Here is a 22,863-nt window from a genome sequence, read left to right as displayed (position 1 = left end):
AAATCACTAGAATGTGCCAAGTATGGTCATGCTATTAGCGATGACGCCATGTGGCTTAATTCCATGTATTAGCTAATCCTAGGCTAAAAACTCAGTCCTGTTACTCATATAAAAAGAGTATGCAGCCATCTTTGACTTCCAAACCTTGTAAAAAAATAAATAACGTAGCCTGAGGTTGACCAATACACGTTTTGAATAGTTAAATATGTGTGTTGTTATAATCAGTGTTGAAAAGATATAAGTTTAATTTGGGAGTGGTACAACAAGCAAACGGCACCCATTCGGTGGAATGTCCCATAAGAGGAATAAAAGATGTCAGGATGTGTTGTTTTACTTAAATTGTAAAGCGTAACATTGTCAAATCTAAGGAAACTACAAGACTCGATGTTTAGTTTTCCATTTTTGCATGCTGTTGAATAGGAGAGGGTAGAGACAACGTGAAAGTGAAGAATTGGGAGGAAATCATCAATTAAACGCTTCGGAACTATGAATTAACTTGCGTAATTTTTTTTTCCTTATGGAGTTGTGGACACGTGTCAAACAGTTTGATTTCAGAGAGGCGATTTGTCAAGTGTCGATGTGAGACTTGGATTTATACCGTATTTGAATCTGGACAAACGTGCTAAACCCCCTCAAAGAAAAAACAACTTTACAAGTCTGAAAGCAGGTTTAAAAACACCTTGTTGCTTTAATGTTATTTACATCAACAAGTTAGTGTCAAACACATCGCCACCATCTTTAACACCGACAGGACACCAAACGACGAACACAATTTACATAATGAATGAAACGTTCAACAGTCGGTTTCTTCAGAGTCTTCAGATGTGAGCGAACGTCCCTGAGCTCCCAGCCGCGTTTTTCTTGAGTGTAACAAGTGTTTGTTTTTCGAAAGTGCTTCACGCAGAGTCGCCACCATCCGTTCAATCTATTCAAACGAAATCCCACCACCTGATTGGTCAGTAATCATTCGTCTCACTTCTAGCCAGTGCTGGTCCATGTAGCATGTTAAGGGTAATAGATTACAGTTGCTGTCCAGGGTTGAAAGCTCTTCGTTGTATCGTCGTTGGAGTCAATCAGCGCAGGTCTAGCATGGTGACCGCGCCTTCCGTGATTGCAATATGGCTGCCGTTCTGGAAAAAGGGTGCAGGATGTCATCAAAAGGTACAAAAGAGATCACACGTGCTAGGCAGCTTAAAATATGGACACCAACCAAAAACTGACAAGCTCACACAGTCTTTTATAAAAGACAGTGATAGTGGAAACCAGACAAACTACTCAGTATGTCAACATTTACTTCAGATTGTGTTGGTAAATTCCAAAGGGGAAAAAAAAAACTCCCCATGACTAAAATGATGTAGTTTCACTTAGCATCAGCCTTGCATAACTCCCAAAGCAGACGCTTTGAAACGTATTAAAGGCTACATGCTAGCTTGCTAAAGACACGATTGCAGAGGAAGGTAGACAAACCTACTTGGAACATCAATATTTACCTCAGACGTGTTGGTAAATTCCTAAGGGGAAAAAAACCTCCCTATGACTAATAGCATTGTACATAGTTTCACTTACCAACCGCAAACCAAAGTAACTGCCATACTGAAATCAACAACACTGTATCACAGCTCTTAATGCTAGCTAAGGAATGATGATAAATTATCAAAATAGCACACAGCCTTTTATAATGATGGCGGAAACAAGACAAAAACACTGGCAACGTCAATATTCTTTACCTCAGCTGTGTTGATAAAAGACTCCATGTGCGAAACATTACAAAACTATCTGCTCTATATGAAGAAATATGTCTATATTGTGCTACAAGTCACAAACCAGTTGCTCAGGCTAGCAACACATCCAGTAATTCTTCTGTAAGACATAGGCCCTGTCCACACGGCAACGGATTCACGTGAATCTGATAAAATTGTTTATCGTTTCAGCCTGGCGTCCACACGGCACTGGCGTTTTGGGTGTCCCAAAACGAAATCTTTTGAGAACGGGTTCCAGAGTGAAAAAATCTGGCAATGGCGCCGTTGCGAAGTCGTCTGGATGAGTAGAACGGATTTGTTTACGATGACGTCACAACCACATGACTGTCAGTGCTTCACGCCGGGTAGAAGTGTAACGAACTCGATGCGAGTTGTCAACAAATCCTATAACTTGGTTCATGAAACGCGCTTACAAAATATTTTCACTGTGAATATTTATTGTGTAATGGTGCAAAGTGAGAGAGAGAGAGTGAGAGAATAGCCCTTAGGACAGAGTCTTTAGTCCAAACACTGCGGAAGCAGTACCAAACCGCGCACCGCCCGTGCGCTTTCCAAAAACAAAAACAATCCCGCCAGCAAAAATAGGAAAAAAAAAAAAAAAAAAAGGAGCGATCTTACCTCTTCAGATGTTGGTTTAAGTCCGACAATACATTCCTCAAAAAGGGCGTAGAAGAACAAAGTAATCCATCAATGTGTAGCATTCAATTTATTCCGGACCATTAAAGAATTCTGGAGGATATCAGAATGTTGGCGTACCGGCTTCCATCTACCCCCGTTCATTCCTCTTTGCGCGTCTTTTGTTTTACGCTACTGATTAATAATCAAAACTTTATGTGGCTGATGCTACAGAAGAAGGGGTTTATGCGCATGCGTCTACTTCTTCTATTGTTCTGGTGTCTCCGATGGGACCGTCTTACAGCGCACGTAGAGGTGTGGCATGTGTATTGCATCGTTTTCAGCAAGCGTTGCGTTGCCATATGTACCTGATATTTTACTGATCCGTTGCCCATGTGGACGCGATATTTAAAAAAAAAAAAAAATCTCGTTGCCGTTGTCGTGTGGATGTAGCCATAGTGACCATAGAAATGAGACAAAACTATTGGAAATGTCGACATTTACCTCAGAGGTGTGGATAAAATTCAAAGAAAAAAAAACTCCATATGACTCAAAAGTACACTATTATTGCACTTAGCATCGACTGCTAACCAACCTACGTGCTGTACTGACAGATGTTGACGCTTTCGCGACTCTCAAACTAATTCTGATTGAGGCTAACAATTTACAGACAATATAAAGATCCAGCGATGGCCAAAATGATACAAATGTTTTGTGAACATCAACATTTACCTCAGATGTGTTGATAAAACTCTGAGAAAAAACTCCATATGACTAAAACTACACTATTGTTGCACTTAGCGTCGACTGCTAACCGACCTACATGCTGTATTGACAGATGTCGACTCTGTCGCAACTCACAAACCAGATGCTAGCCAATTGTGATTGAGGCTAATAATTTACAGACAATATAAAGATCCAGCGATAGTCAAAACAATACAAATGTTTTGTCAACATCAACATTTACCTCAGATGTGTTGATAAAATGCTAGGAAAAGGCTCCAAACAACTGCTATTATGCTGTAATAGTACTGCCTTTACACTGAGCGTGAAACATGCATATATATATATATATATATATATATATATATATATATATATATGTGTTATTTACCAGCTGGGAGGTCCGTATGGTGAAATACCATGACCGAGGTCTTGAAAGTACTGAGCGAGGCCCTCTGGGCCGAGGTCAGTATTCAAGGCCGAGGTCACAGTATTTCACCATACGGACCGACCTTAAGCTGGTAAATAATATATTTATTTTTTTCTTTACCAAATTCTAACAGAAAACGAGAGCGCCCGAAAGGGAAAACCGAGCCGAGCCGCCATTTTAAATCCTCATTCACGGCTGTAATGCAAATTGCTTCCTCCTCGGTATACAAGTGCACTTCCATGGCAGGAAAAAAACTACATTTTGCCGCCTATGTAGTCCCCTATTTATACAAATAGGAGTCATTCAGGATTCAGCCATGTTTTTTGCTCAGCGTTAGCAACAGTTATGGGTTTTTAGCTTTCTCCTGAAATGTTTTATTTTATTTCTTCTTCCTCAGGGTAGTAAAACTCGCTTTCGCTGTGAACACTGTCGTTATCGCTATCCATGCTGTAAAATTAATGCTATTCTCCTGAGAAATGCTGGCAAAAAATAAGATTTTTGATAATCTTATAAATAAAGCTTATTTAAAAAAAAGATAAATGTTGACAAAAAAATGTTACTATGTTTGTTGTTGCTGTGAACGAGCGAGTCGCCAGAGGTCCGTAACCGGGGTCCGTATCGTAGGATACGGACTCGCTCGCCAGCTGATCAGAGCGCAGGATTTGATGGAAACCGGACCGCGAAAAAAATAATACCTTATACTACTCTTATTGACAAATATCACCATTATAAAGCTAGCACGTAGCTGTTAAATCCTATAAAGAAAGACATCATGAACATGGAAAGATGTGTCTAGAAAGTTAAAATTTTCCATAAGACTCAAATCATAGTGATATTAAGCATCAACCGCTAACCAAATTCTGTGTCAACAATTCACAAAACTGACTGAAGCTGAGATAACAGCTATGTGCTAGTTTACTACAGACACTATAGAGATGGTAGAAATAAGAGAAAACTATTGAGAACGTCAACGTTTACCTCAGATGTGTTGGTAAATTTATAAGATAAAACAAGTTTGACTAAAATTACACCGTGCTTACACTTAGCATCAAGCGCTAACCAAACACTTACGCTGAAGAGCGGGGGCTCTTTGGGGTGAGGGTGAAAGCCTTTCTGTGTGCAGGTGGAGATCTCCTCCATGCCATAGTCGGTTAGCCTGAAGTAGCCCGTTCTTTAAAAAAAAAAACATGTACACCATCTTTCCCTTTAACCCAAAAGACATGTCTACAACGTGCTTCTTTATTATGATTCGTCTCGGTGACGTGCACTAACTCGTTGAACTTGGGTGAGCAGACGATGGCGATGGCTTCGGGCAACATCAGCTGGTAGGAGCAGTGAGTGTGAAGATCAACGCTGGACAGGAAGGCCGTCTGAGTCGGGTGAGTCTGAAGGTAAAGATAACGTTAATGAGGATAAACCCGGAGTCCGGTAAAGGCCCCTGGTGCGTTACGGCGTTTACTCACATGTATCCAGCCGAGTGTGATGAGGTTGTGCTGGTCCTGCACCAGAAACAGCTCCTCCTCGTTCTCTGTGTCGCAGTAATCAGGACCGCCGCACTGCTTCGGGATGATCACGTGGGTCACCGTGAAGGCGTTCCTCGTCTGGAGCAGGCAACAGGAACTTTACATGGCTTGCCAGAATGATTGTACACTACGCTGTTATATAGAAGTGAAACTTGAGCGGTACCAGTTTTCCGCAGAGGATCCCGCACGTCTCCACGGCGCGCATTGTGTTGCTGTTGGCCAGCCGCAGGAACTTGGAGCAGAGCTCGGCGGGGACGGTGACCTGCCGCAATCCGTCTACCGGCGTACCTGCAGCAGAATGCAAAGAACACACACACTTATCTGACACCAGCATCATCTGTGCTTTTTAACCGTTATTCCATTTGATAAAGAGATTCTGTAAAAATGAGTTGATAGAGAAAACTCATAAAGTTATAAATAAACAAATAAATAAAATTTACAAATTAGTATTGATTTGTTTTCATAGTGCAAATAAATAATACAGCGGCAGAGAATACATTAAGATACAAAACTGTAGGCAACATGTGAGAGAGAGGGAGGTGAGGCTCTGACGAGCTGAAGGAGGCGAGCGTGATCGGATGCGAGGCTCTGACGAGCTGAAGGAGGCGAGCGTGATCGGATGCGAGGCTCTGACGAGCTGAAGGAGGCGAGCGTGATCGGATGCGAGGCTCTGACGAGCTGAAGGAGGCGAGCGTGATCGGATGCGAGGCTCTGGCGAGCTGAAGGAGGCGAGCGTGATCGGATGCGAGGCTCTGGCGAGCTGAAGGAGGCGAGCGTGATCGGATGCGAGGCTCTGGCGAGCTGAAGGAGGCGAGCGTGATCGGATGCGAGGCTCTGGCGAGCTGAAGGAGGCGAGCGTGATCGGATGCGAGGCTCTGGCGAGCTGAAGGAGGCGAGCGTGATCGGATGCGAGGCTCTGGCGAGCTGAAGGAGGCGAGCGTGATCGGATGCGAGGCTCTGGCGAGCTGAAGGAGGCGAGCGTGATCGGATGCGAGGCTCTGGCGAGCTGAAGGGAGGCGAGCGTGATCGGATGCGAGGCTCTGGCGAGCTGAAGGAGGCGAGCGTGATCGGATGCGAGGCTCTGGCGAGCTGAAGGAGGCGAGCGTGATCGGATGCGAGGCTCTGGCGAGCTGAAGGAGGCGAGCGTGATCGGATGCGACGCTCTGGCGAGCTGAAGGAGGCGAGCGTGATCGGATGCGAGGCTCTGGCGAGCTGAAGGAGGCGAGCGTGATCGGATGCGAGGCTCTGGCGAGCTGAAGGAGGCGAGCGTGATCGGATGCGAGGCTCTGGCGAGCTGAAGGAGGCGAGCGTGATCGGATGCGAGGCTCTGACGAGCTGAAGGAGGCGAGCGTGATCGGATGCGAGGCTCTGACGAGCTGAAGGAGGCGAGCGTGATCGGATGCGAGGCTCTGACGAGCTGAAGGAGGCGAGCGTGATCGGATGCGAGGCTCTGACGAGCTGAAGGAGGCGAGCGTGATCGGATGCGAGGCTCTGACGAGCTGAAGGAGGCGAGCGTGATCGGATGCGAGGCTCTGACGAGCTGAAGGAGGCGAGCGCGATCGGATGCGAGGCTCTGACGAGCTGAAGGAGGCGAGCGCGATCGGATGCGAGGCTCTGACGAGCTGAAGGAGGCGAGCGCGATCGGATGCGAGGCTCTGACGAGCTGAAGGAGGCGAGCGTGATCGGATGCGAGGCTCTGACGAGCTGAAGGAGGCGAGCGAGATCGGATGCGAGGCTCTGGCGAGCTGAAGGAGGCGAGCGCGATCGGATGCGAGGCTCTGACGAGCTGAAGGAGGCGAGCGAGATCGGATGCGAGGCTCTGACGAGCTGAACCAGGCGAGCGTGATCGGATGCGAGGCTCTGGCGAGCTGAAGGAGGCGAGCGCGATCGGATGCGAGGCTCTGGCGAGCTGAAGGAGGCGAGCGCGATCGGATGCGAGGCTCTGGCGAGCTGAAGGAGGCGAGCGCGATCGGATGCGAGGCTCTGGCGAGCTGAAGGAGGCGAGCGCGATCGGATGCGAGGCTCTGGCGAGCTGAAGGAGGCGAGCGCGATCGGATGCGAGGCTCTGGCGAGCTGAAGGAGGCGAGCGCGATCGGATGCGAGGCTCTGACGAGCTGAAGGAGGCGAGCGTGATCGGATGCGAGGCTCTGGCGAGCTGAAGGAGGCGAGCGCGATCGGATGCGAGGCTCTGGCGAGCTGAAGGAGGCGAGCGCGATCGGATGCGAGGCTCTGACGAGCTGAAGGAGGCGAGGGTGATCGGATGCGAGGCTCTGATAAGGTGGATGAGGTGTGAGAGATCTGATCAGGCCTGTGTGTGCGTCTCCTCCTACACTTCTCTCTGGACTGATAAATGAGTCCCTTACTGTTGCCTGATTTGCTCAGAGAGCCTGGTTTGAGTGAGCGGTCGAACGTAGGAGGAGGAGCTGGAGTGGGTGCGGTCGGTACAGTTGGTGCAGTGCTGTGATTGGTGGACGGGTATGCCGGGCTCTGGGGTGGCGTAGGGGATGATGAGTAAGGTGGAGGTGGGCCCTGGATGCCAGGGATGAGTGGGGAGTCGTGGGGAGGGGAAACAGGGGCGTTGAACTCCTGCAGGACACGCTGCCGCTCGCGCTCCAGCTCCTGGCGCCGGATCATCTCCTCAAACACGCTGAACTGCTGCTGCTCCTCCTGCCTCCTCTGCAGCTCCGCCACACGCCTCTTCTCCACCTCCAGCTCCTTCTGCCTCGCCAGCTCCCGCTGCACTGCTGCCGCCTCCTCCTGCTAAAACACACACACACAGGATTATAATGCAGTTTATACACACACGTTAGGACAGAACAATTCAGCTGTTCAACAGCACACATCAATAATAAAGTGAAAGAAAGAAAGAAAGAAAGAAAGAAAGAAAGAAAGAAAGAAAGAAAGAAAGAAAGAAAGAAAGAAAGAAAGAAAGAAAGAAAGAAAACTTCAGGAAGGAAGGAAAAAAGAAGAATGAGTGAAGAAAAGAAGGAAATACAATGAAAGAAAGAACAGATTAGTTAAAACACATCCATTAAACAGAAATGATTATGAAGCAGTTCTGGAGTCCAGTCAGTGAGTGAACAGGAAGTAAACGTGCTTCATCAGCATTTCAGGTGTGACTCACCTTTTTAGCGAGATACTCTGCGTACTCTCTCTCATATCTCCTCAGCAGACATTTCTTCAGCTCCTCAGCCTGAGGAAACGCCACTTCCTTCAGCTTCTGCATGGGGAAACACACACACACCTCTAAACAACACGTCATGTCGTAACATCTCAAAGTTATCCATGCGGTGAAATGAGACTGAAAGATGAATAAGAAGTTACCTTCAGAGTGTCTTTCTTCTCAGGGATGTTGGATGACTTGTACTCGGGATGTTTGGGGAGTTTCTCAATGAAGAGCCTGGATATTAAATCAGAGAGAGAGAGAGAGAGAGAGAGAGTTAAACCACAAAAATTAATTTAAAAAAAAGAGGGGACCAAGCACTTAAAAAAATACCTGCTGCATTAAAAATTCATAAAATCAGTAAATCAGTAGCACATAACAGTTTTGATGGAAGGAAGAAAGGATAAATGAATGGATGGAAGAAAGAAAGAAAGAAAGAAAGAAAGAAAGAAAGAAAGAAAGATTAAAATGACAGGAAGAAAGGATAAATGGATAAAAAGATGGATGGAAGAAAGAAAGAAAGAAAGAAAGAAAGAAAGAAAGAAAGAAAGAAAGAAAGAAAGAAAGAAAGATTAAAATGATGACAGCAAGAAAGGATAAATGGATAAAAAGATGGATGGAAGAAAAAAGGAAGGAAGAAAGAAAGAAAGAAAGAAAGAAAGAAAGAAAGAAAGAAAGAAAGAAAGAAAGAAATGATGACAGCAAGAAAGGATAAATGGATAAAAAGATGGATGGAAGAAAGAAAGAAAGAAAGAAAGAAAGAAAGAAAGAAAGAAAGAAAGAAAGAAAGAAAGAAAGAAAGAGACGAGAAAGACGAGAAAGAAAGAAAGAAAGACGAGAAAGAAAGAAAGAAAGAAAGAAAGAAAGAAAGAAAGAAAGAAATGATGACAGCAAGAAAGGATAAATGGATAAAAAGATGGATGGAAGAAAGAAAGAAAGAAAGAAAGAAAGAAAGAAAGAAAGAAAGAAAGAAAGAAAGAAAGAAAAAGGAAGGAAGGACAAGAAAAAGAAAGAAAAAGAAAGGACGAGAAAGAAAGAAAGAAAGAAAGAAAGAAAGAAAGAAAGAAAGAACAAAGGAAGGAAGGACAAGAAAAAGAAAGGACAAGTGAAAGAGAAAGAAAGAAAGAAAGAAAGAAAGAAAGAAAGAAAGAAAGAAAGAAAGAAAGAAAACAAAAAATAAGAAAAAGAAAAACAAAGGAAGAACAAAAATAAAATAGACAGACAGGTACCTAGAGAGATAGACAAACAGACAGGCAGGTTAAAATGATGGAAGCCAGGAAAGATAAAAGGATGGATGGAAGAAAAAGAAAAAGAGAAACAGAGGATGGAAGGAAAGAAAGAAAGGATGGACAGAATGAAGTATGGCAGGAATAAAAGAAAAAGCATTGAAAGAAAAGAAACAAACAAACAAAAAAAATTCTGACAAGTTTGTTCCAAACACTTCAATAAATAAAAACTCTAAACCTGAATTCCTCAGCGCTTTACACTAACGCTGTAAACCAGAGCCGGCGGATGCGTTCTTACGTGATGTATTTGTTGTAGAGGACGAAGGCGTGCTCCAGGTTGGCCTCCTCGGCGTAGATGTGCGCCATGCGGATCATCTCCATGCCCGAGCGAAAGTATCGGCGCGCCGGCACGGCCTCGTTCACCTCCACCGCACTGCCCTTCTTAGTGAGAGCGCGCACTCGCTCCTCCGGGGTCAAACTCACATCAGTGTGATCCAACATGGCCGACACTCAGCACCTCGACTTCAGCTGCAGGAACACACACAGAGTAAATACAGTCACACCATCATGAAAACGTTTAAAAAGTTCTGTGAATATGGGCCAAGACCTAAATGTAATGATAAATAATATGCATCGGTAATGCGTTCAATATTTCTGTCATATCGCACACATCTACGAGTACATAAAGTGTACAGAAGTGTGTAGAAAGTGGGCATAAATTCATTTTCATTTCAATTCAAATTCACTTCCCAGAAACACAGAAGAGAAACTAAGGCCAAGTTTACATTAGACCGTATCTGTCTCGTTTTCTTCGCGGATGCACTGTCCGTTTACATTAAAACGCCAGGAAACGGGAATCCGCCAGGGTCCACGTATTCAATCCAGATCGTGTCTGGTCCGGTGCTGTGTAAACATTGAGAATACGCGGATACGCTGTGCTGAGCTCTAGCTGGCATCGTCATTGGACAACGTCACTGTGACATCCACCTTCCTGATTCGCTGGCGTTGGTCATGTGACACGGCTGCTGAAAAACGGCGTGGACTTCCGCCTTGTATCACCTTTCATTAAAGAGTATAAAAGTATGAAAATACTGATGCAAATACTGATGCAAATACTGCCCACTGTGTAGTTATGATTGTCTTTAGGCTTGCCATCCTTCCACTTGCAAGTGGTAAGTGACGCGCATGCCCGACATGCACTGAGATCACACACACAGCGGCTCAGTCCCGAATCACTGCTCGTGTGCTTCACTCGCGCGCTCTGTGAGCTGCGCAGGGCCGGAGTGCGCACCCTCCAGAGGGCACTCGCTGTTAAGGGTGGAGTGATTTGGAGCGCAGGATGCCTGCGGAGCTGAGCGTATCCGTGTATTGGCGTTGCTGTGTGCACACGAATTGTGTATTGGCTTTGCTGTGTGCACACTAATCGTTTTAAAAACATTAATCTGATGATCCGCTGATACGGTCTAATGTAAACCCCACCTAATAATCACCCAAACACCCACGTTCATCACCTCCTGGCCTGGATTACAATCCTGCAGTGAAGTACGTTATAACGAACACAACACCATGACGTTAATCAATCTTACAGCAGCCTGAATATATCGTGTCGATTACTAATCTCTCACTCATTCACATTACGCTGCTTTGGATAAACATCAGCCAAAACATGGAAGACGAGCAGACGAGCGTCCAGACAAAAGGGAACATTATCACACCATGTTACAGCAGAATGACATCAGACTGAGAAACAGGGCAGAAGTCCAGAGCATGATCATGACACTCAATGCAGGTCGTTGTTCAGCGTCAGAGCCGTTTTGCAAAACATTCCAGGAAGTTAGCGAAAGAAAAATGTGAATCACGCTGTGCCTCTGTGTGTCCACCCAGTCAAAATACACACAGCAGTGATGGAGAGATAAGAAAAACACACTCTCGCAGATCACACTTTTTCACTCCACGCCACACTGCTACAGGAAAATAATCAACAATGGTGTAGTGTCATGAAGCAGAGTTACAGCGATTATTTTCCTACAAAAGCTCATCATGAAGTGTTCTGTTTATCTAATAGCCCAGCAATTTACGTTTATTTGTTTATTAAAGAACATCACGTGATACGTTTTATTCGTTTGGAGTTGCATTTAACGTTATGGATTATTATTAACATCAGTGAAAACAAGCTTGTCCTGTTACTGAAAAACCGCAAAACTCCTCTGTCACGAGTCTGACTCCTGAAGATGTCTGAAAACTGTCACCAAAAAAAAAGTTGACACTGCAGACTCCTTTACACAAAGCACCACCATATCATTTGTTCAATAAAACAACATACGAGAACGAGTGTATTAATATAAACCTGTGATTTGTAGCTTGCACTATTATTTAGAGCTGCTGTTACAGGAAACTAATCAACACAATGCTGACCAATCAGAGCAGAGAGAAAGGATGGATATGAAAGAGAGAGAAGGATGGATGAGAGACAGAGAGGGGAAGGATGATGTGTATGTGTGAGAGAGAGAGGGATGGACACGTGTGTGAGAGAGGGAGAGAAAGGATGGCTATGTGAGAGAGGGGGAGGATGGATATGAGTGAGAGAGAGGAAGGATGGATGTGTGTGTGCAAGAGAGAGAAAGGATGGATGGATATGTGAGAGAGAAGGAAAAAGGATGGATGGATATGAGTGAGGGGGAAGGATGGATATGAGAGAGAAAGGATGGATGTGTGTGTGCGAGAGAAAAAGGATGGATGGATATGTGAGAGAGAAAAAGGATGGATGGATATGAGAGAGAGAGAAAAAGGATGGATATGTGAGAGAGAGAAAGGATGGATATGAGAGAGAGAGAAAGGATGGATATGAGAGAGAGAGAGAAAGGATGGATATGTGAGAGAGAGAGAGAAAAAGGATGGATATGTGAGAGAGAGAGAGAGAGAGAAAGGATGGATATGAGAGAGAGAGAAAGGATGGATATGAGAGAGAGAGAAAGGATGGATATGAGAGAGAGAGAAAGGATGGATATGAGAGAGAAAGGATGGATATGAGAGAGAAAGGATGGATATGAGAGAGTAAGGATGGATATGAGAGAGAGAAAGGATGGATATGAGAGAGAGAAAGGATGGATATGAGAGAGAGAAAGGATGGATATGAGAGAGAGAAAGGATGGATATGAGAGAGAGAGAAAGGATGGATATGAGAGAGAGAGAAAGGATGGATATGAGAGAGAGAAAGGATGGATATGTGAGAGAGAGAGAAAAAGGATGGATATGAGAGAGAGAGAAAAAGGATGGATATGTGAGAGAGAGAAAGGATGGATATGTGAGAGAGAGAGAAAAAGGATGGATATGAGAGAGAGAGAAAGGATGGATATGTGAGAGAGAGAAAGGATGGATATGTGAGAGAGAGAGAAAGGATGGATATGTGAGAGAGAGAGAAAGGATGGATATGAGAGAGAGAGAGAAAGGATGGATATGAGAGAGAGAGAGAGAAAGGATGGATATGTGAGAGAGAGAGAGAGAGAGAGAGAGAGAGAGAGAGAAAAAGGATGGATATGAGAGAGAGAAAAAGGATGGATATGAGAGAGAGAAAAAGGATGGATATGAGAGAGAGAAAGGATGGATATGTGAGAGAGAGAGAAAGGATGGATGTGTGAAAGAGAGAAAATAAGGATGGATGGATGGATGGATGGATGGATGGATGGATGGATGGATGAGTGAGAGAGAGGGAGGAAGGATGGATGTGTGAAAGAGAGAGAAGAAGAAGAAGGATGGATGGATGGATATTAAGATGGCGCCACGGACGGTTGCCTCGGTACTTCACGCTCTCGTACTTTCTATGTTTTTTGTGTATTTGTTGTGTTTCTTGCGCTTCTTCTCTGGTCACATACTCCAGAGAAGAACTCAAACATTGGAATAACCACCAGTAAAGTTTTTTCATCGGTTTTCATCGATCCGGAAAGTTTTCCAGAGCTACTTGTTGGAGGAGCAGCAGCTCTCTATGGTCTCCGCCGAGGACGCCGGAGACACCGGGGGAAGCGAGCCGGCGCGCTCGTCAGGCTGAGGCAGCGGGGGTTTCGCACTGCGCTCCCGTCTATTCACCTGGCTAACGTCCGCTCTCTGGCCAACAAGATGGACGAACTGCTGCTCCTCAACACAATCAACACGGATTTTAACAGATCTGCTGCCTTGTGCTTCACCGAAACCTGGCTCAGTGAGCACATCCTGGACTCTTCTCTCCACCTGCCTGGATTTCACCTGCACCGAGCGGACCGCGAAACGGAGCTCACGGGGAAAACGAGGGGAGGCGGAGTCTGCTTTTACATTAATGAAGGTTAGTGTACTGATGTTACGGTTCTAAACAAATCGTGCAGTCCTCATCTGGAGACATTATTCATAAACTGCAAACCGTTTTATGCTCCGCAAGAGTTTTCCTCGTTTATTCTGGTTGGAGTTTACATCCCTCCTCAGGCTTGTGTTACTGACGCGTTACAACACCTGGCTGACCAGATAAACAACGTGGAGAAAAAGCACCCGGACTCTTTGCTCATTGTTTTGGGGGACTTTAACAGAGCAAACCTCAGCCATGAACTGCCAAAATATAAACAGCACATTAAGTGTCCCAGCAGGGACTCTAAGGCCGAATCCCATTTCACCCCTTGGACCAACCCCTTGGCCCTTCCCCTCCATTTTGCGCATTCACGTGAAGGGGTAGGGGTATCCCAATCCCAGTTAACGCGGAGGGGTAGGGGAAGGGGTAGGGCTTCTGTACCCCTCCAAACGGAGATTTTCCTGGAGCTGACTCTGAACGAAGGGGTTTGAGTGATTTCCCACAATGCCATGCGGATTTCAGCGAGATTTCATGCGGATTTCAGAAAGATGGCGGTTCCCGCGGCGAAAGATTGTCATAAATGTATTTTCTCCATTATTTACGTGTTTTAAGTTGTTATCCAGAGGAAACACGCCGCTTGATTCGCTTTCGAGCTGAGAATGAGCAGCGATTTCTGAAATCCAAGCTGCTGCTAAAAAGCTTTGGGAGTGAGTATTGTTTTCGGTTGCTTGACTGCGTACGTTTTGTTCTGTTATTCTCACTTTTATTGTTTACATGAGTGTTCTGACCCCTCATTCTGTCGGATGTGGTGCACGAAGCGCCAAAGATATCCCATTCAGTGGTGTTAGTTAACAAATCACACCCTGCCAGCAGAGATTTCTGGTTCTGGCTCTGACTGTAGCGGCTGGTCGCAGCCAATGACGCATTTGGTCGCGTTTTGCTAACGTAAACGCTGACGGAGGTACGCGATGACGTATGCGATCGTTGAAGGGCTATCCCAATACGTAGGGGTTGAATTTCAAGCCCTATCCCTTGTAGCTCAGTTTCAAGGGGAAGGGGTAGGGGTAGGGGTAGAAATTAGAATTGGGATTGGGCCTAAGTGTCCCAGCAGGGACTCTAACACTCTGGACCATTGTTACACTGTTTTAAAGGACTCCTACCACTCTGTCCCCCGTGCAGCCTTGGGACTATCTGATCACTGCATTGTTCATCTTATCCCGACCTACAGGCAGAAGCTGAAATCTGCTAAGCCTGTGGTAAAGACGGTGAGGAGATGGTCCGATGAGGCCAAAGTGGAACTACAAGCCTGCTTTGACTGCACGGATTGGAGTGTTTTTGAGGCTGCAGCTTCAGACCTGCATGAACTGACTGATACTGTGACATCTTACATCAGTTTTTGTGAGGATGTGTGTGTGCCCACCAAGACCTTCCACACATACAACAACAACAAACCCTGGTTCACTGCAAAACTCAGGCAGCTTCGCCAGGCCAAGGAGGAGGCCTACAGAAGTGGGGACAGAGTCCTGTACAAACAGGCCAGAAACACACTCAGTGCGTTTACATGCACATCCAAATCGAGCTGCTGTCGGTAATCGAGCTACTGTCGGTAATCGAGTTAAGGGTCCCAGCAGGGGTGCCAGAGAAATCCAATCCTACATGCACACAAGGAAATCGAGCTATTGTGTGAGGTACATTGTGCACCCGAGCCACAGGTGGCGCTACACGCCCCATCGTGTTGGTACACTTCCGGTTGTCGTCATGAAGAAGAGCTATTCAAGAGTATAAACAAAGTTATCAGTTCCGTGTTTGTTCGTTCTCCTTGTTCCTCCTGACCTCTTCTGCTGCTCGCTACTACTACTGTTGTCATGCCGACCGAGGCTGTTGTGTTTCCCGCTTGTGGTCTCATCACTCGTCACTTCCGGAAGGGGCAGTGCTGAAGTAAGTAGCTCAACTACGTAGCTCGATAGGGTTTACATGCACTAAGTAGCTCGGCTACAATCGCATAATCTAGGTCACGTAGCTCGATTACGAGAAATCCAGTTCGGTTCGATTTCAGCCAAGCTAAGGTGTTTCCATGGCATTTAGAACTTCCATTTCAGTCGAGCTACGGCAGAAATTTGATTTTCTCTATGTGCATGTAAACGCACTGAGTGTGGAGAGGCCTGAAGAACATCGCCAACTACAGGAGACCATCCCCCAACACTGCAATGAACCATCAACTGGCTGACGAGTTGAATGTGTTTTACTGCAGATTTGACACATTCACACCTCTCCTCCCCTCAGACATTAAAGACCCATTTACACCCCCTGCTATTCTGCCTCCTCTCACCTCTGACCCCACACCAGCACTCAAGATCTGTGAAAAGGACGTTTGTCAGCTTTTTCGCAGACAAAAGATCAGGAAGGCACCCGGCCCAGATGGTGTGTCACCCTCCTGTCTGAAGGTCTGTGCTGATCAGCTGGCCCCCATCTTCACCCAGATCTTCAATAGATCCCTGGAGCTGCGTGAAGTCCCCTCATGCTTCAAACGCTCCACAATAATCCCGGTTCCCAAGAAAACCACCATCACAGGACTGAATGACTACAGGCCTGTAGCTCTCACATCTGTAGTCATGAAGTCCTTTGAGAGACTGGTGTTGTCACACCTGAAGGACATCACAGACCCCTTGCTGGACCCCCTGCAGTTTGCCTACCAGGCAAACAGGTCAGCGGATGATGCAATCAATATGGGACCGCACTACATCCTGCAACACCTTGACTCTGCAGGGATGTATGCCAGGATCCTGTTCGTGGACTTCAGTTAGGCGTTCAACACCATTGTTCCAGATATCCTTCACACCCAGCTCACTGTGCCCTCCTCCACCTGTCAGTGGATTATAAACTTCCTGACTGACAGGAAGCAGCAGGTGAGGATGGGGAGCATCACATCCAGCACCCGGACTATCAGCACTGGCGCCCCACAGGGGTGTGTGCTCTCCCCACTGCTCTTCTCCCTTTACATCAATGACTGCACCTCAAGTGACCCGTCTGTTAAACTCCTGAAATTTGAAGACGACACAACGGTCATCGGTCTCATCCGAGATGGCGACGAGTCTGCATACAGACGGGAGGTTGAACGGCTGGTCTGTTGGTGCGGTCAGAACAACCTGGAGCTGAACACGCTCAAAACTGTGGAGATGACAGTAGACTTTAGGAGGAGCCCCCGCACCCACCCTGTCGCCCATCACCATCACCAACAACACTGTGACTGCTGTTGAAACCTTCAGGTTTCTGGGTTCCACAATCTCCCGGGACCTGAAGTGGGAGACCAACACAGTCACCATCATCAAAAAGGCTCAGCAGAGGTTGTACTTTCTGCGCCAACTCCGGAAGCTCAACCTGCCTAAGGAGCTGCTGACACAATTCTACTCTGCCATCATTCAGTCTGTTCTCTGCTCTTCCATCACTGTTTGGTTTGGATCGGTCACCAAACAGGACAAGAACAGACTGCAACAGACAATAAGGTCTGCAGAAAAAATTATTGGTGTCAGCCTGCCCTCCATCCAAGACCTGTACCTGTCCAGAGTCAGGAAACGGGCAGGTAACATCTCTGCAGACCCATCACACCCTGGTCACAAACTGTTTAAACTTCTCCCCTCTGGGAGACGCTACAGAACACTGTACGCAAAAACAACCAGACACAAGAACAGTTTTTTCCCCTCAGGCTGTCAGTCTCTGTGATGAACAGCTGAAACTGGACTCAAATATCTGCACACTCATACCGTCATTCTGTGCACACTGTATATTTATATTTACTAATTCATCCTTGCACTATGCTGTCTGTACATATATTTACTCTTCTACATGTACATAGCTTTCTGTTTTGTCTACGCTTTTTATCTGTTTGCACTAAGAGAGTTAAGTGAAACCGGAGTCAAATTCCTCGTGTGTGTTCACATACCTGGCAAATAAAGTTTATTATTATTATATGAGTAAGAGAGACAGGGAAGGATGGATGTGTGTGAGAGAAGGATGGATGTGTGAGAGAGAGAAGAAGGATGGATGTGTGAGAGAGAGGAAGAAGGATGGATGTATGAGAGAGAGAAGGATGGATGTGTGAGAGAGAGAAGGATGGATGTGTGAGAGAGAGGAAGAAGGATGGATGTATGAGAGAGAGAAGGATGGATGTGTGAGAGAAGGATGGATGTGTGAGAGAGAGGAAGAAGGATGGATGTATGAGAGAGAGGAAGAAGGATGGATGTATGAGAGAGAGAAGAAGGATGGATGTGTGAGAGAGAGGAAGAAGGATGGATGTATGAGAGAGAGGAAGAAGGATGGATGTGTGAGAGAGAGAAGAAGGATGGATGTGTGAGAGAGAGGAAGAAGGATGGATGGATGGATGGATGGATGAGAGAGAAGGATGGATGTGTGAGAGAGAGAAGAAGGATGGATGTGTGAGAGAGAGGAAGAAGGATGGATGTATGAGAGAGAAGGATGGATGTGTGAGAGAGAAGGATGGATGTGTGAGAGAGAGAAGGATGGATGTGTGAGAGAGAGAAGGATGGATGTGTGAGAGAGAGAAGGATGGATGTGTGAGAGAGAGAAGGATGGATGTGTGAGAGAGAGAAGGATGGATGTGTGAGAGAGAGAAGGATGGATGTGTGAGAGAGGGGAAGGATGGATGTTTAAAAGAGAGAGGAAGGATGGATGTGTGAGGGGGGAGGAAGGATGGATGTGTGAGAGAGAGAGGAAGGATGGATGTGTGAGAGAGAAAGGATGGATGTGTGAGAGAGGGAGGATGGATGGATGCGTGAGAGAGAGAGGAAGGATGGATGCGTGAGAGAGAGAGGAAGGATGGATGCGTGAGAGAGAGAGGAAGGATGGATGTGTGAGAGAGAGAGGAAGGATGGATGTGTGAGAGAGAAAGGATGGATGTGTGAGAGAGAAAGGATGGATGTGTGAGAGAGGGAGGATGGATGGATGCGTGAGAGAGAGAGGAAGGATGGATGCGTGAGAGAGAGAGGAAGGATGGATGCGTGAGAGAGAGAGGAAGGATGGATGTGTGAGAGAGGGGAAGGATGGATGTGTGAGAGAGGGGAAGGATGGATGTTTAAAAGAGAGAGGAAGGATGGATGTGTGAGGGGGGAGGAAGGATGGATGTGTGAGAGAGAGAGGAAGGATGGATGTGTGAGAGAGAGAGGAAGGATGGATGTGTGAGAGAGGGAGGATGGATGTGTGAGAGAGAAGGATGGATGTGAGAGAGAGGAAGGATGGATGTGTGAGAGAGAGAAGGATGGATGTGTGAGAGGAAGGATGGATGTGTGAGAGAGAGAGGAAGGATGGATGTGAGAGAGAGAGGAAGGATGGATGTGTGAGAGAGAGAGGAAGGATGGATGTGTGAGAGAGAGGAAGGATGGATGTGTGAGAGAGAGAGGAAGGATGGATGTGTGAGAGAGAGGAAGGATGGATGTGTGAGAGAGAGAGGAAGGATGGATGTGTGAGAGAGAGGAAGGATGGATGTGTGAGAGAGAGGAAGGATGGATGTGTGAGAGAGAGGAAGGATGGATGTGTGAGAGAGAAGGATGGATGTGTGAGAGAGAAGGATGGATGTGTGAGAGAGAAGGATGGATGTGTGAGAGGGGGAGGAAGGATAGATGTGTAAAAGAGAGAAGGATGGATGTGTGAGAGGGGGAGGATGGATGTGTGAGAGGGAGAAGGATGGATGGATGTGTGAGAGAGAGAAGGATGGATGGATGTGTGAGAGAGAGAAGGATGGATATGTGAGAGGGGGAGGAAGGATAGATGTGTAAAAGAGAGAAGGATGGATGTGTGAGAGGGGGAGGATGGATGTGTGAGAGGGAGAAGGATGGATGTGTGAGAGGGAGAAGGATGGATGTGTGAGAGAGAGAAGGATGGATGGATGTGTGAGAGAGAGAAGGATGGATGGATGTGTGAGAGAGAGGAAGGAGGATGGATGTGTGAGAGAGAGAGAAGGATGGATGGATGTGTGAGAGAGAGAGAGAAGGATGGATGGATGTGTGAGAGAGAGAGAAGGATGGATGGATGTGAGAGGAAGGAGGATGGATGTGAGAGAGAGAAGGATGGATGGATGTGTGAGAGAGAGAAGGATGGATGTGTGCGAGAGAGAAGGATGGATGTGTGCGAGAGAGAAGGATGGATGTGAGAGAGAGAGAAGGATGGATGTGAGAGAGAGAAGGATGGATGTGAGAGAGAGAAAGGATGGATGTGAGAGAGAGAAAGGATGGATGTGAGAGAGAGAGGAAGGATGGATGTATGTGAGAGAGGATGAAGGATGGATGTATGACAGAGAGGAGGATGGATGTGTGAGAGAGAGGAAGGAGGATGGATGTGTGAGAGAGATAAGGATGGATGTGTGAGAGAGAAGGATGGATGGATGTGTGAGAGAGGAAGGAGGATGGATGTGTGAGAGAGAGAGAAGGATGGATGGATGTGTGAGAGAGAGAGAGAAGGATGGATGGATGTGTGAGAGAGAGAGAAGGATGGATGGATGTGAGAGGAAGGAGGATGGATGTGAGAGAGAGAAGGATGGATGGATGTGTGAGAGAGAGAAGGATGGATGTGTGCGAGAGAGAAGGATGGATGTGTGCGAGAGAGAAGGATGGATGTGAGAGAGAGAGAAGGATGGATGTGAGAGAGAGAAGGATGGATGTGAGAGAGAGAAAGGATGGATGTATGTGAGAGAGGATGAAGGATGGATGTATGACAGAGAGGAGGATGGATGTGTGAGAGAGAGGAAGGAGGATGGATGTGTGAGAGAGAGAGAGAAGGATGGATGGATGTGTGAGAGAGAGAGAAGGATGGATGGATGTGAGAGGAAGGAGGATGGATGTGAGAGAGAGAAGGATGGATGGATGTGTGAGAGAGAGAAGGATGGATGTGTGCGAGAGAGAAGGATGGATGTGTGCGAGAGAGAAGGATGGATGTGAGAGAGAGAGAAGGATGGATGTGAGAGAGAGAAGGATGGATGTGAGAGAGAGAAAGGATGGATGTGAGAGAGAGAGGAAGGATGGATGTATGTGAGAGAGGATGAAGGATGGATGTATGACAGAGAGGAGGATGGATGTGTGAGAGAGAGGAAGGAGGATGGATGTGTGAGAGAGATAAGGATGGATGTGTGAGAGAGAAGGATGGATGGATGTGTGAGAGAGGAAGGAGGATGGATATGAGAGAGAGAGAAGGATGGATGAGAGAGAGAGAGAAGGATGGATGAGAGAGAGAGAGAAGGATGGATGAGAGAGAGAGAGAGAGAAGGATGGATGAGAGAGAGAGAGAGAGAAGGATGGATGAGAGAGAGAGAGAGAGAAGGATGGATGAGAGAGAGAGAGAGAGAAGGATGGATGAGAGAGAGAGAGAGAGAAGGATGGATGAGAGAGAGAGAGAGAGAAGGATGGATGAGAGAGAGAGAGAGAAGGATGGATGAGAGAGAGAGAGAGAGAAGGATGGATGAGAGAGAGAGAGAGAGAAGGATGGATGAGAGAGAGAGAGAGAGAAGGATGGATGAGAGAGAGAGAGAGAGAGAAGGATGGATGAGAGAGAGAGAGAGAGAGAGAAGGATGGATGAGAGAGAGAGAGAGAGAGAAGGATGGATGAGAGAGAGAGAGAGAAGGATGGATGAGAGAGAGAGAAGGATGGATGAGAGAGAGAGAAGGATGGATGAGAGAGAGAGAGAGAGAGAGAAGGATGGATGAGAGAGAGAGAGAGAGAGAAGGATGGATGAGAGAGAGAGAGAGAGAAGGATGGATGAGAGAGAGAAGGATGGATGAGAGAGAGAGAGAAGGATGGATGAGAGAGAGAGAAGGATGGATGAGAGAGAAGGATGGATGAGAGAGAAGGATGGATGAGAGAGAGAGAGAGAGAGAGAAGGATGGATGGATGGATACGAGAGAGAGAGAGAGAGAGAGAGAGAAGGATGGATGGATACGAGAGAGAGAAGGATGGATGGATACAAGAGAGAGAGAAGGATGGATGGATGGATGGATATGAGAGAGAGAGGATGGATGGATATGAGAGAGAAAGATTAACAATTCTGCACAATCAAAGCAGAGAGAGAAAGAGTGAGAGACACTGAGGGGAAGAATGTGAGAGAGAGAGAGAATTCTGACCAATCAGAGCAGAGATCGACAGTATTCTGTGGTGTAAAGTGTTATTGTTCAGTTTAATCACCACTAAAGGAAAGAAAGAGAGAAAATTAATAACTCATTTTATTTATTTATATCATATTACGTAAAATATTTTCATGGAGCAAATCTACTTTAAAAGCATTATAACTGGCTGCATCCCAAATACCCATTTATAACCAAGCCATGTGCACTACATAGTGTAAAACAACGGCTTCTCCAGCCTATCTAGTGCACTTCACTGAGCCATTCTGGACTGATCCAATTCCAGTCATAGCGTCCCTGTTAGGCAACTATAACTGATATCAATCCTGCCATGACGAGTTGTAATGTCTTCTAAACTCTCAAATCACTCACCTCTAACGAAACAAATTATTAAAATCAAAATTAAAAACAAACAAAAGCGATGTGTTCGTTAGTTCAGAAAGCTGTCTAATGGAACAAGCGTCCGCTGAATGCTAACCAGTTAGCCGACTCGAAGCTAGCCGGATAGCTCACTTCATTAAAAAATAAATAAAGTCTTACTTTGAAAATCTCTCTTCGTCCCGCTTTTTAATAACTATATCAAATAATATAAAATAATAAAGTGTCCCATGGTAAACACGCACACATCTAAACAACCGACATTCCGCTAATAAAAACTCATCACTTCCTCATCCTGCTCTCCGTCATCCACCCACCAACTGTAGTCACGTGGCAAATACAAATCTAGTGCACTATATAGGGCGTATATAGTGTCATTTATTTTCCCGCTGATGTAGTGACCCTATGTAGGTCAGGACTGGAGTTTTAGAATTCGGCCCCAGTGTGGAGTAGAAATAAAGGCAGAACTGAAGCGCTGCAGCTTTATGCCGCCATCTTGTGGTTGAAATAAGATTTACTCCTAACAAAATAAACGAGTTGACTTTTTTTGTATTATTATGTACAGAAACTCGTTTCGGCCGCTTGAAAAAAATGGTATATTATTATAATG

General features: G+C 46.0%; 1 protein-coding gene across 2 annotated transcripts; it reads right to left on the bottom strand.

Moving 5' to 3' along the window:
• Positions 1-663: 663 nt before the first annotated feature.
• On the bottom strand, positions 664-22,561 carry stambpb (STAM binding protein b). 2 transcript variants are annotated; one of them, XM_060931194.1, is made up of 10 exons: positions 22,416-22,561; positions 9,739-9,968; positions 8,376-8,451; positions 8,176-8,271; positions 7,415-7,811; positions 5,215-5,339; positions 4,992-5,129; positions 4,801-4,913; positions 4,600-4,699; positions 664-1,130 (listed from the first exon to the last, which is right to left on the bottom strand). In XM_060931194.1, exons 2-10 carry the CDS (start codon positions 9,939-9,941, stop codon positions 1,074-1,076), a joined length of 1,305 nt encoding a protein of 434 aa, XP_060787177.1. In that variant the 5' UTR covers positions 9,942-9,968; positions 22,416-22,561; the 3' UTR covers positions 664-1,073. The 2 variants fall into 2 exon arrangements, with proteins under 2 accessions (XP_060787177.1, XP_060787178.1); XM_060931195.1 differs by having other exon boundaries at positions 7,415-7,808.
• Between the last annotated feature and the right edge of the window lie 302 nt (positions 22,562-22,863).

The sequence above is a fragment of the Neoarius graeffei genome, chromosome 10 (genome assembly GCF_027579695.1).
Source record: "Neoarius graeffei isolate fNeoGra1 chromosome 10, fNeoGra1.pri, whole genome shotgun sequence".
Classification (NCBI taxonomy): domain Eukaryota; kingdom Metazoa; phylum Chordata; class Actinopteri; order Siluriformes; family Ariidae; genus Neoarius; species Neoarius graeffei.
Note: the sequence above shows the minus strand (reverse complement) of the source record. Positions and strands in the feature narration are given on the sequence as shown.